The sequence below is a fragment of the Oncorhynchus clarkii genome, chromosome 5 (genome assembly GCF_045791955.1).
Source record: "Oncorhynchus clarkii lewisi isolate Uvic-CL-2024 chromosome 5, UVic_Ocla_1.0, whole genome shotgun sequence".
NCBI classification, from domain to species: domain Eukaryota; kingdom Metazoa; phylum Chordata; class Actinopteri; order Salmoniformes; family Salmonidae; genus Oncorhynchus; species Oncorhynchus clarkii.
The window spans coordinates 30,348,689-30,362,606 of NC_092151.1; the positions used below are offsets into that span (position 1 = coordinate 30,348,689).

Here is a 13,918-nt window from a genome sequence, read left to right on the forward strand (position 1 = left end):
TATTGTCCGACCCCTTGATGTTTACTTGAAAGTGCATTGAAGTGCTACTCACCTGGCTATACTCACTTTGATTTTATGGACATGAAAATGTCAAAGCTACTATCAAAACAGTAGTAATGAAGTACGAATCCAAATGTAAGGCCCTCATTGATTCCTTGACATGGAAACCTGAGCGCTGCTCCTGGCACCCCAGAGACGTGAATGGCCTAATTTGTGAGAATGAACATTAGTCTACTGTGTTTTAAAGCACAGTTAATGTTGCATGAGTGGAAAGAGACTGGACCTGAGTGAAGGAATAGTTTGTGTAGAGGAGATGGAAAAAGAGAATGTTTCCCGAGAGAGAACGAGAGAGAGAGGGATACCTTCAGTAATGTTATTAACTGGCATTAGTCATACCATATACCTGCTCATTGCCACAGGGACTTATTTCCCCCGTGGAAATTAATGTAAATATTTTGTTCGAGGTCCACTATTGATGGTGGAAAAAAAACATCACTACAGGTTGTTACTTACCTACCGTAAGCAGAGTGAAGGGGTAGATGATGTAGGAAAGTATTCACAGGTAATCCTGAGGGACATTACATACAAGGTCCCATTCATTTGCAGCTGTTGTTTTTCAATAATTCCATATGACAATGCAGGTGTTGAGTTCATCATAATCTTTACATTTCTCTCCAACCCATGGAGTGTGGTATAGCCTATACCGCAGATGTGAATCAATTGGTTAAACAGAGCTACTTTCTCCTTGTCCAAAAGAATGCAGATGCTTGTGATATATAGTATTTAATATTTCACATTCTCTCGAAAAAAGACAATTAAAGCCACATAATAATACATATGTTATTTACAATTTCATATTTACAATATAATAATTTACTATTACAATTGATATAACGTGAAATGATAATCAATACAAAAAAACAATGAGTTGGATTTTTATGTCCATGGCTCTTGAGAGATGGAAAGTCAAGTAAATGTTTCCTTGAGGGAAGGGATCCTACAAGATCCATACGATTAAACATGATTCCTTTATAGCGTTTCATTATTCATTGGCATTCACCTGCCATCACTCTGCAATCCATACATATAGCATAAAATCTTGAAGTCATTTGGAATATTTTCCTATGAAAAGGTTTTCCTTTTTCTTTACCTATATTCACCAGTTGACCATATTAATGGACTCTTTTTTAAATATGGATTTTCCCTGTGGTTTAGGAGCTCTCCACCTTTGTCAACATCTGAGGAGATAAACAACAATAAACAAACAAACAAAAAATGAAACACTGCTGGTTGAGGACTTTTCTAGCTGCAAAGCGTTAACTCACACACCGTACGGTACAGCTGATGACATCACAATCCGTCACACAGGATTTCTCTGTAGCCTTTATTATAAACACTATGTTGTCTGCATTAAAAAGACTACATTATTGTAGTGGTGATATGTTTAAGTATTACAAATGAATCAAATCAAATCTAAACGCTCTCTTTCACATCTCTCCAGCCAAGAGGAGAGATGAACAGGGAGTTGTTTTTTTGTTTGTTTGTTTCCCTGGTACGCTTCCAGTCGAAGTACCATGAGAAACTGCAATATTACATTCAGTATTTTTTTGCCAACCAATTTGCTCTGGGTTGAATGATAATTTACATGCTCACATTGCTCCTCCTCATTGATAGTGGTAGTCACTGGCATGTACATCCAAACCGTCTTTCCTCTTTAAGCAGTTCTTAGCACTTTTTCCAAAAAAGCATTTGAGGGTGTTTGACAGTAGTTCTAACAATGTCCAGTGGGGTTGAGGTTTCAGGGCTCTCCTAATTTGGAAAAATACCAGTCAGTGGAGAGACCAGAAACGAGGAGGAGGCGGCTGTCATTGTGTCGTCGGGCAGCTTGTCTCATCGGAGCTTGGCGTTGCCGTATGTGCTGCGTTGTACTGAGATCAGTTTCTCCATGCAGGTGGTGCGGGTCTCATGCAGGGAGCCATGCCACACTTTGCTGGTGGGCCGAACCTCCTCGCTGCGACAGAACACGTAGGCCATGGTGTCTGTGCGGCTCTGAATGTATGCGCTGTGGAGCAGGGCCCGGCAGTACCGGCTGATCCTCTCCACTCTGCGCAGGATCAGATGTGCTTTCCTAGGGGAGAGAAACACAGTCATGATTAGTATTAATGTCAGCATCAGCAGCATTGTCATTTTGTCATTCCTTTATTTATTTTCATGGTGATATAAATATTGGTAATAACAGGACAATAACTATGGCCATTACCAGTAATGACCAATAATGTGGAATCAGGGCCGGCAACTGGAGGCTTTAACATCCTATATACTATGTACTGCCATTGTGCCCTTGAGCAAGGTACTTTAGCCCTAATTGCTCCAGGGGCGCTGTGATGTGGTGTGTGTGTGTGTGTGTGTGTGTGTGTGTGTGTGTGTGTGTGTGTGTGTGTGTGTGTGTGTGTGTGTGTGTGTGTGTGTGTGTGTGTGTGTGTGTGTGTGTGTGTGTGTGTGTGTGTGTGTGTGTGTGTTTTTTTGTTTTAGGTTGGGTACTGTGACGGCAATAAATCAATAATATCTGTGCAAATGGACCAATAACGGAAGTATTGTATATAAATATGCCTCACCCTTGCCCCCTTGTTCAACAGCAATCTAGAAACTGAGCAGGTTCATTCATGTGTTATGTATCTTTTTGCAGGTTTGATTGAATTCCAGACTAGAGTAGAGAGGTCTGTCTCTGATCTGTGTTGGCAGCCTACTCATGTTCCTCACCAGAAGGGGGTATGTTAGAGACCAGGTAAATGTACAGGACAGGCAGACAAACTGCTGTAAGGAAACACACGTGCATACCAGTGGCAGTTGGTGCCGTTTAAGATGAGGGAGGATGATTATTTTACAGCATAGTGGATGACTGTCATTCATATTCCATTCACCCAGCTCAAATGTTACATCGATAGGTTTAGGCTACTACATGATACACACATTTTACCTGTACCCATCATGAGATTGCTACAACCTAGCCTATGAATGAAAGTTTACAACGTAGAGAATTTTGAGTAATCAAGGTGACATTCAATACCGCTTTGCACACTCTTGCCTGCATCTAGCTGATCTAGGGAGTAATAATTAGTTCGTTGCAAATGTGAATTTCTATTGGACACATTAAGGTATTTTTATCCCCGTCTTGTTCCGTTTCCATCCGTTTAATAAACATTTTTCAACAGAATTGGCAGAATTCACACGTGATCACACGCAAACATACTTCACTTTCACAGCAGGCATATACAAACAGCATGATAATTTGCTCGTTGTGTAACTTCTTGCATCTATGAGCTTTCCTCCCCTCACATCAGCTGTCTGTAACCAGGCGAAAAAAAACTTTCTAAGCCAAACCTTCCAGTCATAACCTCTATAACCGCTACACACAGCCTACATCATTGTCACGTCATAGTCAACATAGCTACTAGAACTAACATGTTAGTAAACCCACTAGCTACAATCATGCAGTACAGTGTAGTTAGAAAGCAGTTTACCAGTTACACTGGTGGGCTCGGGTGGCAATAAATTAATGACTTGGAAGAGTTACAGTGTTGGATAGCCATAGCCAGCTAGATAACATAGCATCTCGCTCTGCTTGAGCCGGATGTTTGAGTAGGTTAAACTAGCTAGCTTCATTCTTAGCTATGTGAAAGTTTTGTAAAAACAAATACAACCAAATATAGCTATCTCTCTCTTTCTCCTACTCTTGCTTCTCCTTAATTTTGGAATAATACAATTTTTCAAAACTGTTCCACTATTCTCTTTGAGTCAACTACTCACAACATTTTATGCACTGCAGTGCTAGATATTTTCACCTCCGGATGAAAAGTGTTCCCAAAGTAAACTGCCTGCTACTCAGGCCCAGAAGCTAGGATATGCATTTAATTAGTAGATTTGGATAGAAAACACTCCAAAGTTTCGAAAACTGTTAAAATAACGTCTGTGAGTATAACAGAACTGAAATGGCAGGCAAAAACCTGAGGAAAATCCATCCAGGAAGTGCCATTATTTTTTTCTATGAAAGCCTATCCACCATTTAAAGGGATAGGACCCAGATTCCGTTCCTATGGCTTCCACACGTTGTTAACAGTCTTTAGACATTGTTTTAGGCTTTTATTCTGAAAAATGAGGGAGAATGACAACTTTGAGTGAGTGGATAGTGGGATGTCCCCTGAGCTGTTTGCTGCGCGAGACTGAGAGTGCGCCTTTCTTGTTTTTCTTTGATATTGACGACGCTATTGTCCGGTTGAAATACTATCGATTATTTGGGCCAAAAACAACCTGAGGATTGATTATAAACATCGTTTGACATGTTTCTACGAACTTTACCGGTACTATTTGGAATTTTCGTCTGCCTGTTGTGACCGCATTTGAGCCATTGGATCACTGAACAAAACACGCCAACAAAATGCAGGTTTTTGGATATAAAGAGGGACTTTATCGAACAAAACAAACATTTATTGTGTAACTGGGAGTCTTTTGAGTGCAACTATATGAAGATCATCAAAGGTAAGTGATTAATTGTATTGCTATTTCTGACTTTCGTGACTAATCTACTTGGCTGGTAACTGTATGTAATGTTTTGTGTGCTGAGCGCTGTCCCCAGATAATCACATGGTTTGCTTTCGCCATAAAATATTTTTAAAATCTGACACAGCGGCTGGATTAACAACAAATTAAGCTTTATTTTGATGTATTACACTTGTGATTTCATGAGTTAAATATTTATAGTAATGAAATTTGAATTTTGCGCTCTGCAATTTCACCGGATGTTGGCCAGGTGGGACGGTAGCGTCCCACACCCCCTAGAGAGGTTAACCAGCATGGCTACCACAGCATTCTGCAGTGATACACCATCCCATCTGGTTTGCGCTGAGTGGGACTACCATTTGTTTTTCAACAGGACAATGACCCACCACACCTCCAGGCTGTGTAAGGGCTATTTGACCAAGAAGGAGAGTGATGGAGTGCTGCATCAGATGACCTGTCCTCCACAATCACCTGACTTCAACCAAATTGAGATGATTTGGGATGATTTGGACCGCATAGTGAAGGAAAAGTAGCCAGCAAGTGCTCAGCATATATGTGGGAACTCCTTCAAGACTGTTGGAAAAGCATTCCAGGTGAAGCTGATTGACAGAATGCCTAGAGTGTGCAATGCTGTCATCAAGGCAAAATGTGGCTACTTTGAAGAATCTCAAATATATTTGATTTGTTGAACCCTTTTTTGGTTACTACATGATTCCATATGTGTTATTTCATAGATTTGATGTCTTCACTATTATTCTACAATGTAGAAAATAGTAGAAATAAAGAAAAAACCCTGAATGAGGTATTGTAAATGCATTAATGGTCTGCATGTAATTGTGGCAGTAAGGGGAAAACACTGCATGAAACCTTTACTCTTCATTTAACACACAGACACACACTCTCCCTCCCTCCCGCACACACTCTCTGTGTCTCCCTCATAAACACACTGCTCCCAACTTTAAAAACATGAGGCACCCAACAGACTGTAAGGAGTACCGGAAATAGATTGATTTTTGATCATTTAGGCTTACATTAGGCCTACATGAATCCTACCTTTGAAGCACATTTCATGAGTAGCAGACCCTTTTCCTTTCTTCCTGCGCCAATCAAATATGCCTAAGACCTACTGTCAAGTTACCAGGTTGTGAGCTAGCTAGGTAACATGACTGAACAACGTTGTTTGTTATCAAAACAATAATTAGCGGCCTGGTATTAGTGTAAAACCGCCCCAACATGTTTTGTGAAATCATATCAAATGTGAGCGAAATCGTGCAGGAAGAAAAAAAGGTAGCTCCGGTAACGAGTCATATGTTTTGAACTGTTTGAGCTAGAGACAAGCCGTTTTCTTTGCTGTAAAGCTGCAAGCATGACTGTCATGAAGCATTGCTGCATGACAGCGAACTTGCAAAGCCTATCAGAATGGCCTGTGCTCTTGGTTATTTGGTTATAGGAGGGTTGAAATGATGTACACTGTATTCACTTGGCTCTGCACGCTGCTATATCAAATGTAACAACAGAAGACTAATCACGGTCTGCATCTCCGCTCGCCATCATGGCTGAATGATATTAGAGAAACTGACAGAGAAATAGATGCACAGAGAAATAGGTGTGTGATGGTGGAAGGGGCAGCCAGGTCACCTGTGATACAAGTCAGTATTCGTTGTCCATCCATATCTGAGGACGTCGGGAGATGACGTGGACACCGACCACTAGGGGCAACAGTGAGTGTTGTTACCTTCAAGTAGGTTTTGGTTTTCCTAGCGCATTGTTGACAGGGATGGCGGATGGGCGTAAGCATCTGCCTCTGATTCCAAAGGTTGCAAGTTTGAATCAAGAGATATAAAGTTGTTTTTGATATTTCTGTTTTAAGCCTATCCCAAACCTTAACCCTTACCTTAACAATTCTGAGTTAATGCCTAAACTTAACCCTAAAATTAAAAATGCAGACTTAATGCCTAAACTTAACCTTTGACACTCCGAAATCTGATGTTTGCATGAACTTTCAACGTGAGGCTGTGAGAGCTAGTTGCATTCTCAAATACTTTATTCTCAACATTGATAATGAACCTCTTCTGCACGTGTGTAAGAACTTGAATGTTGACACAAATATTACAAATATCAGAAAAAGGAGCTTTAAGGAGGCATGTTCCATTTGTTTTGAGAAGTGGATGTCTGTTCAGCCTCAGCATCTGTCTTTGGTTAAGCTAGGAGCACAGACAACCTTTTCACGTGTAAAAAAAAGGGCAACCTTTTTTCTTCTTTCTCTCTTCAAATTTCACTGCCTACAACAACATAACACCAAACATATGAGCAAGTGGGTCTGAAGTGCAAGTGGGTGAATTGAGGACTGGGAGTTAAGAGTATATATATTCATCAAGGCAGGGTCACATTGGAGATCATATCACACAATTCTCTAAAAGTCCTAAAGTTACAGTACCAGAGTCCTAAAGTTACAGTACCAGAGTCCTAAAGATACCAAGATACAGTACCAGAGTCCTAAAGTTACAGTACCAGAGTCCTAAAGATACAGTACCAGAGTCCTAAAGTTACAGTACCAGAGTCCTAAAGTTACAGTACCAGAGTACTAAAGATACATTACCAGAGTCCTAAAGTTACAGTACCACAGTACTCAAGTTACAGTACCAGAGTCCTAAAGTTACAGTACCAGAGAACTAAAGTTACAGTATCCGAGTACTAAAGTTACAGTACCAGAGTCCTAAAGTTACAGTACCAGAGTCCTAAAGTTACAGTACCAGAGTACTAAAGTTACGGTACCAGAGTCCTAAAGTTACAGTACCAGAGTACTAAAGTTACGGTACCAGAGTCCTAAAGTTACAGTACCAGAGTACTAAAGTTACAGTACCAGAGTACTAAAGATACAGTACCAGAGTCCTAAAGTTACAGTACCACAGTACTCAAGTTACAGTACCAGAGTCCTAAAGATACAGTACCAGAGTACTAAAGATACAGTACCAGAGTCCTAAAGTTACAGTACCAGAGTACTAAAGTTACAGTACCAGAGTCCTAAAGTTACAGTACCAGAGTCTTAAAGTTACAGTACCAGAGTACTAAAGGTACAGTACCAGAGTACTAAAGTTACAGTACCAGAGTCCTAAAGTTACAGTACCAGAGTACTAAAGATACAGTACTAGAGTCATAGAGTTACAGTACCAGAGTCCTAAAGTTACAGTACCAGAGTCCTAAAGTTACAGTACCAGAGAACTAAAGTTACAGTATCCGAGTACTAAAGTTACAGTACCAGAGTCCTAAAGTTACAGTACCAGAGTCCTAAAGTTACAGTACCAGAGAACTAAAGTTACGGTACCAGAGTCCTAAAGTTACAGTACCAGAGTACTAAAGTTACGGTACCAGAGTCCTAAAGTTACAGTACCAGAGTACTAAAGATACAGTACCAGAGTACTAAAGATACAGTATCAGAGTACTAAAGTTACAGTACCAGAGTACTAAAGTTACAGTACCAGAGTACTAAAGATAGGGTACCAGAGTATTAAAGATACAGTACCAGAGTCCTAAAGTTACAGTACCAGAGTCCTAAAGTTACAGTACCAGAGTCCTAAAGTTACAGTACCAGAGAACTAAAGTTACAGTATCCGAGTACTAAAGTTACAGTACCAGAGTCATAAAGTTACAGTACCAGAGTACTAAAGTTACGGTACCAGAGTCCTAAAGTTACAGTACCAGAGTACTAAAGTTACGGTACCAGACAGGCAGATCTGTCTGGTTAGTGTCAGTTATGTTATCAGGATGGTGTTAGATGATCGTCCGATCGTCGGAATAAAACCCATTTGTTTCATCCAATAAAAGGAATAGTGTAACATACACAGGCAACACTGTTCGAAGAGAATAAAACACACAATATGTGTGCAAAACTGCTGCTTCAATAGAAATGACTGAATATTAAGATACATGGAAACTTGACCAAAGTAGAAAAACAACCTGCAAATTAAGCACAATCGACCTAATGCATGACATAAACACACACTGTACCGTACATGCATGGTGAGAGAAAGAAAAAAGTGCAGTTGTGCAACTGTGAGAGCTGACTGTGACAATGCTAGCGGATGGTGTCTGGGTCTCAGTGTGGCTCCGTCAGTCTCCCAGGTTTCCTGACATAGTGAGTAAATACTGAGTGCTCACATTTCACTTGGCCACACTGTTACCTTTTAAAAAGGCACCAGCGATAGAGCCGGCTCGTAAATTACCCCAACAAGGCCTTGCCCTGCCAATTTCAGGCAGTAAATATCCCTACACTGTCAGTCATCCAAATGCCTTCTCCAGGACTCCGATGTGCTCCCTACTCACCCCCCGGTCCCTGCAAAGGCTACCTTCCTCTACCCCAATCACAAAAAAACATAATCTTCCTTTAAGACAAACTTGTTCCACATTTATGATATTATTTATGGCTGCCGGAGAGGGCTTCCAGGCAATGGGGGTGGACAAAACAAAACACGGGGCCTGAAACTTTAGACCCAATGTTGCCATCATTACAAAACTATTGAATCGCTGGAGACTTAACCTGGTCAGACTCACATGCCATGGATTTTTTTTCCTTTTTCTTTTTTAAGTTTCTGTCCAAATATTCTTTTTTTTCGTCCTGTAGACTGTGTGTTTCTCCATCTCCATATCATGCTAATGTCCCCTGTGTCTATTCACATAAAACTGCTGTGTCGGGGGTGGTCTGTTTCAGGGGGCAGACCGAGGCAGGGCTCTGCAGGAAATCTTTATGAGAATGAGGAGGAAATGGACTTGGAAGTTTAGTTAGTGTTAGTTGACTGTCAAATGTAGTGTTTGGCTTGGCGTAAGAGTGGTGTTTGGCATTGGGGCTGTAATTCGAAACAAGTATGTAACCTTATAGTCAAAGCTGACCTTACCAATTCGCTTCCCCAAATAAACACTTAAAAAAGGCTGATTGCACAACTCAGCTTCTGCTGACAGTACAGAAGGCATGCAAAGACAGGAAAACCCAAATGTCCTAATCTTCAAAAGACATTGGGGACATCTATTGCTTTGTTATGTAAGAGTTAAATAACTGTTACTGATGCTAGTTTTCAATCAAACCAACAGATACATAGAACAGTGTTGATGGATTTGGACACATTAAAAAGTCATTTTAAAATATAATCTTTAAAAAATGCTGTATTGAGACTCTTGGTAGAGAGAAAAAAAGTATACCACTTTTAAATGTCTGTAGTATACTTCTCTTTTACGAAACAATCATATTACCAGCAGTGAGAGAAAACAATTGCCTAATAACAGTGCAATCCAATTACAGAGCCCAAGATGGGTATGACACATTGTTTACATCTATCTATATCCTCCTGTCTGTCTGTCTGTCTGTCTGCCTGTCTCAAATCAAATCAAATCAAATCAAATTTTATTTGTCACATACACATGGTTAGCAGATGTTAATGCGAGTGTAGCGAAATGCTTGTGCTTCTAGTTCCGACAATGCAGTAATAACAAGTAATCTAACTAACAATTCCAAAACTACTGTCTTGTACACAGTGTAAGGGGAAAAAGAATATGTACATAAGGATATATGAATGAGTGATGGTACAGAGCAGCATAGGCAAGATACAGTAGATGGTATCGGGTACAGTATGTACAAATGAGATGAGTATGTAAACAAAGTGGCATAGTATAGTATAAAGTGGCTAGTGATACATGTATTACATAAGGATACCGTCGATGATATAGAGTACAGTGTATACGTATGCATATGAGATGAATAATGTAGGGTAAGTAACATTTATATAAGGTAGCATTGTTTAAAGTGGCTAGTGATATATTTACATCATTTCCCATCAATTCCCATTATTAAAGTGGCTGGAGTTGAGTCAGTGTCAGTGTGTTGGCAGCAGCCACTCAGTGTTAGTGGTGGCTGTTTAACAGTCTGATGGCCTTGAGATAGAAGCTGTTTTTCAGTCTCTCGGTCCCAGCTTTGATGCACCTGTACTGACCTCGCCTTCTGGATGATAGCGGGGTGAACAGGCAGTGGCTCGGGTGGTTGATGTCCTTGATGATCTTTATGGCCTTCCTGTGACATCGGGTGGTGTAGGTGTCCTGGAGGGCAGGTAGTTTGCCCCCGGTGATGCGTTGTGCAGACCTCACTACCCTCTGGAGAGCCTTACGGTTGAGGGCGGTGCAGTTGCCATACCAGGCGGTGATACAGCCCGCCAGGATGCTCTCGATTGTGCATCTGTAGAAGTTTGTGAGTGCTTTTGGTGACAAGCCGAATTTCTTCAGCCTCCTGAGGTTGAAGAGGCGCTGCTGCGCCTTCTTCACGATGCTGTCTGTGTGAGTGGACCAATTCAGTTTGTCTGTGATGTGTATGCCGAGGAACTTAAAACTTGCTACCCTCTCCACTACTGTTCCATCGATGTGGATAGGGGGGTGTTCCCTCTGCTGTTTCCTGAAGTCCACAATCATCTCCTTAGTTTTGTTGACGTTGAGTGTGAGGTTGTTTTCCTGACACCACACTCCGAGGGCCCTCACCTCCTCCCTGTAGGCCGTCTCATCGTTGTTGGTAATCAAGCCTACCACTGTTGTGTCGTCCGCAAACTTGATGATTGAGTTGGAGGCGTGCGTGGCCACGCAGTCGTGGGTGAACAGGGAGTACAGGAGAGGGCTCAGAACGCAACCTTGTGGGGCCCCAGTGTTGAGGATCAGCGGGGAGGAGATGTTGTTGCCTACCCTCACCACCTGGGGGCGGCCCGTCAGGAAGTCCAGTACCCAGTTGCACAGGGCGGGGTCGAGACCCAGGGTCTCGAGCTTGATGACGAGCTTGGAGGGTACTATGGTGTTGAATGCCGAGCTGTAGTCGATGAACAGCATTCTCACATAGGTATTCCTCTTGTCCAGATGGGTTAGGGCAGTGTGCAGTGTGGTTGAGATTGCATCGTCTGTAGACCTATTTGGGCGGTAAGCAAATTGGAGTGGGTCTAGGGTGTCAGGTAGGGTGGAGGTGATATGGTCCTTGACTAGTCTCTCGCGGTAGTCATTTAGCTCAGTTACCTTAGCTTTCTTGGGAACAGGAACAATGGTGGCCCTCTTGAAGCATGTGGGAACAGCAGACTGGTATAGGGATTGATTGAATATGTCCGTAAACACACCGGCCAGCTGGTCTGCGCATGCTCTGAGGGCGCGGCTGGGGATGCCATCTGGGCCTGCAGCCTTGCGAGGGTTAACACGTTTAAATGTCTTACTCACCTCGGCTGCAGTGAAGGAGAGACCGCATGTTTTCGTTGCAGGCCGTGTCAGTGGCACTGTATTGTCCTCAAAGCGGGCAAAAAAGTTATTTAGTCTGCCTGGGAGCAAGACATCCTGGTCCGTGACTGGGCTGGGTTTCTTCCTGTAGTCCGTGATTGACTGTAGACCCTGCCACATGCCTCTTGTGTCTGAGCCGTTGAATTGAGATTCTACTTTGTCTCTGTACTGGCGCTTAGCTTGTTTGATAGCCTTGCGGAGGGAATAGCTGCACTGTTTGTATTCGGTCATGTTACCAGACACCTTGCCCTGATTAAAAGCAGTGGTTCGCGCTTTCAGTTTCACACGAATGCTGCCATCAATCCACGGTTTCTGGTTAGGGAATGTTTTAATCGTTGCTATGGGAACGACATCTTCAACGCACGTTCTAATGAACTCGCACACCGAATCAGCGTATTCGTCAATGTTGTTATCTGACGCAATACGAAACATCTCCCAGTCCACGTGATTGAAGCAGTCTTGGAGTGTGGAGTCAGCTTGGTCGGACCAGCGTTGGACAGACCTCAGCGTGGGAGCCTCTTGTTTTAGTTTCTGTCTGTAGGCAGGGATCAACAAAATAGAGTCGTGGTCAGCTTTTCCGAAAGGGGGGCGGGGCAGGGCCTTATATGCGTCGCGGAAGTTAGAGTAACAATGGTCCAAGGTCTTTCCTCCCCTGGTTGCGCAATCGATATGCTGATAAAATTTGGGGAGTCTTGTTTTCAGATTAGCCTTGTTAAAATCCCCAGCTACAATGAATGCAGCCTCCGGATAAATTGTTTCCAGTTTGCAGAGAGTTAAATAAAGTTCGTTCAGAGCCATCGATGTGTCTGCTTGGGGGGGGATATATACAGCTGTGATTATAATCGAAGAGAATTCTCTTGGTAGATAATGCGGTCTACATTTGATTGTGAGGAATTCTAAATCAGGTGAACAGAAGGATTTGAGTTCCTGTATGTTTCTTTCATCGCACCATGTCACGTTAGTCATAAGGCATACGCCCCCGCCCCTCTTTTTACCAGAAAGATGTTTTTTCCTGTCTGCGCTGTCTCTGTCTGTCTGTCTGTCTGTCTGTCTGTCTGTCTGTCTGTCTGTTTGTCTGTCTGTCTGTCTGTCTGTCTGTCTGCCTGTCTGCCTGTCTGCCTGTCTGTCTGTCTGTCTGCCTGTCTGCCTGTCTGCCTGTCTGTCTGCCTGCCTGCCTGCCTGCCTGCCTGCCTGCCTGCCTGCCTGACTGACTGCCTGCCTGCGTGTTGGATTTACTATCCTTGTGGGGACCAAAAGTCCTCAAGGACAGTAAAACAAAGGGAAGTGGGTGAAAAGGCTATTTTAGGAGTTAGGGTTAAGGTTAGGATTATGGTTAGGGTTAAATTAAGGGTTAGGGGTTAGAGAAATAGGACTTTGAATGGGAATCAATTGTTTGGTCCCCACAAGGATAGTAAAACAACATGTGTGTGTGCATGCATGTGTGTTTGCACGTATGTTTGTTAGTTTGTGTGTGTGAGTGTGTGCATGTCTGTGTGTTAGTAATGGTGTAATAACATTCCGAGACATGCCTGGTATGACATAAAATCCATTAGCGTGGTGATACCCTGGATCCCCAGACAGTCCAGTAGATAACGCCTGGTCTTGAGTGCTACCATCTACCTATTGTTTTCATCTAGAGGAGAGCGAGCCAGACACGACCAGCCCAATGTGTATTGAATCACATTCAGCAAATACATTATACTACCCATTCTGGGCCCAATCCTGAGAACACACATGCAGGCGTAAACACATCCCATAAGTCTTATGTAGATCTCACATCAATCACTGTCTCATCAACAAAAAATACTGGCTTCTCTTTGGCTCCAGGAACCACTGCAAACTCTTTGAAAACACTTGTAGAAAACCAACCAGTAAATACCCCAGTGCAGGTTGGATTGAATGGAGACCTTGGGTTCAGTCTAGTTCTTCAGCTCTTTGTGGGTAAAGAGGCTAGAGTGGTTGTAGCACAGGGGAATCGGAGCAACGCTCTCCTGACGTGGTTATGAAATCATTCCTGAGTTTACTGGGGGCTTCAGGCCTTTACAGGTAACCAGAGAAGTTGGTTTTATGAATG

General features: G+C 42.5%; 1 protein-coding gene across 1 annotated transcript in view; it reads right to left on the bottom strand.

The window, feature by feature from the left end:
• Positions 1–957: 957 nt before the first annotated feature.
• Positions 958–13,918, bottom strand: part of LOC139408645 (astrotactin-2-like) — a 447,901-nt gene continuing 434,940 nt past the window's right edge. The window contains exon 23 of the mRNA XM_071152798.1: positions 958–2,128. Within this exon, the coding sequence (XP_071008899.1) occupies positions 1,891–2,128 (238 nt within the window). The 3' untranslated portion in view covers positions 958–1,890. The remainder of the gene's footprint in view (positions 2,129–13,918) is intronic.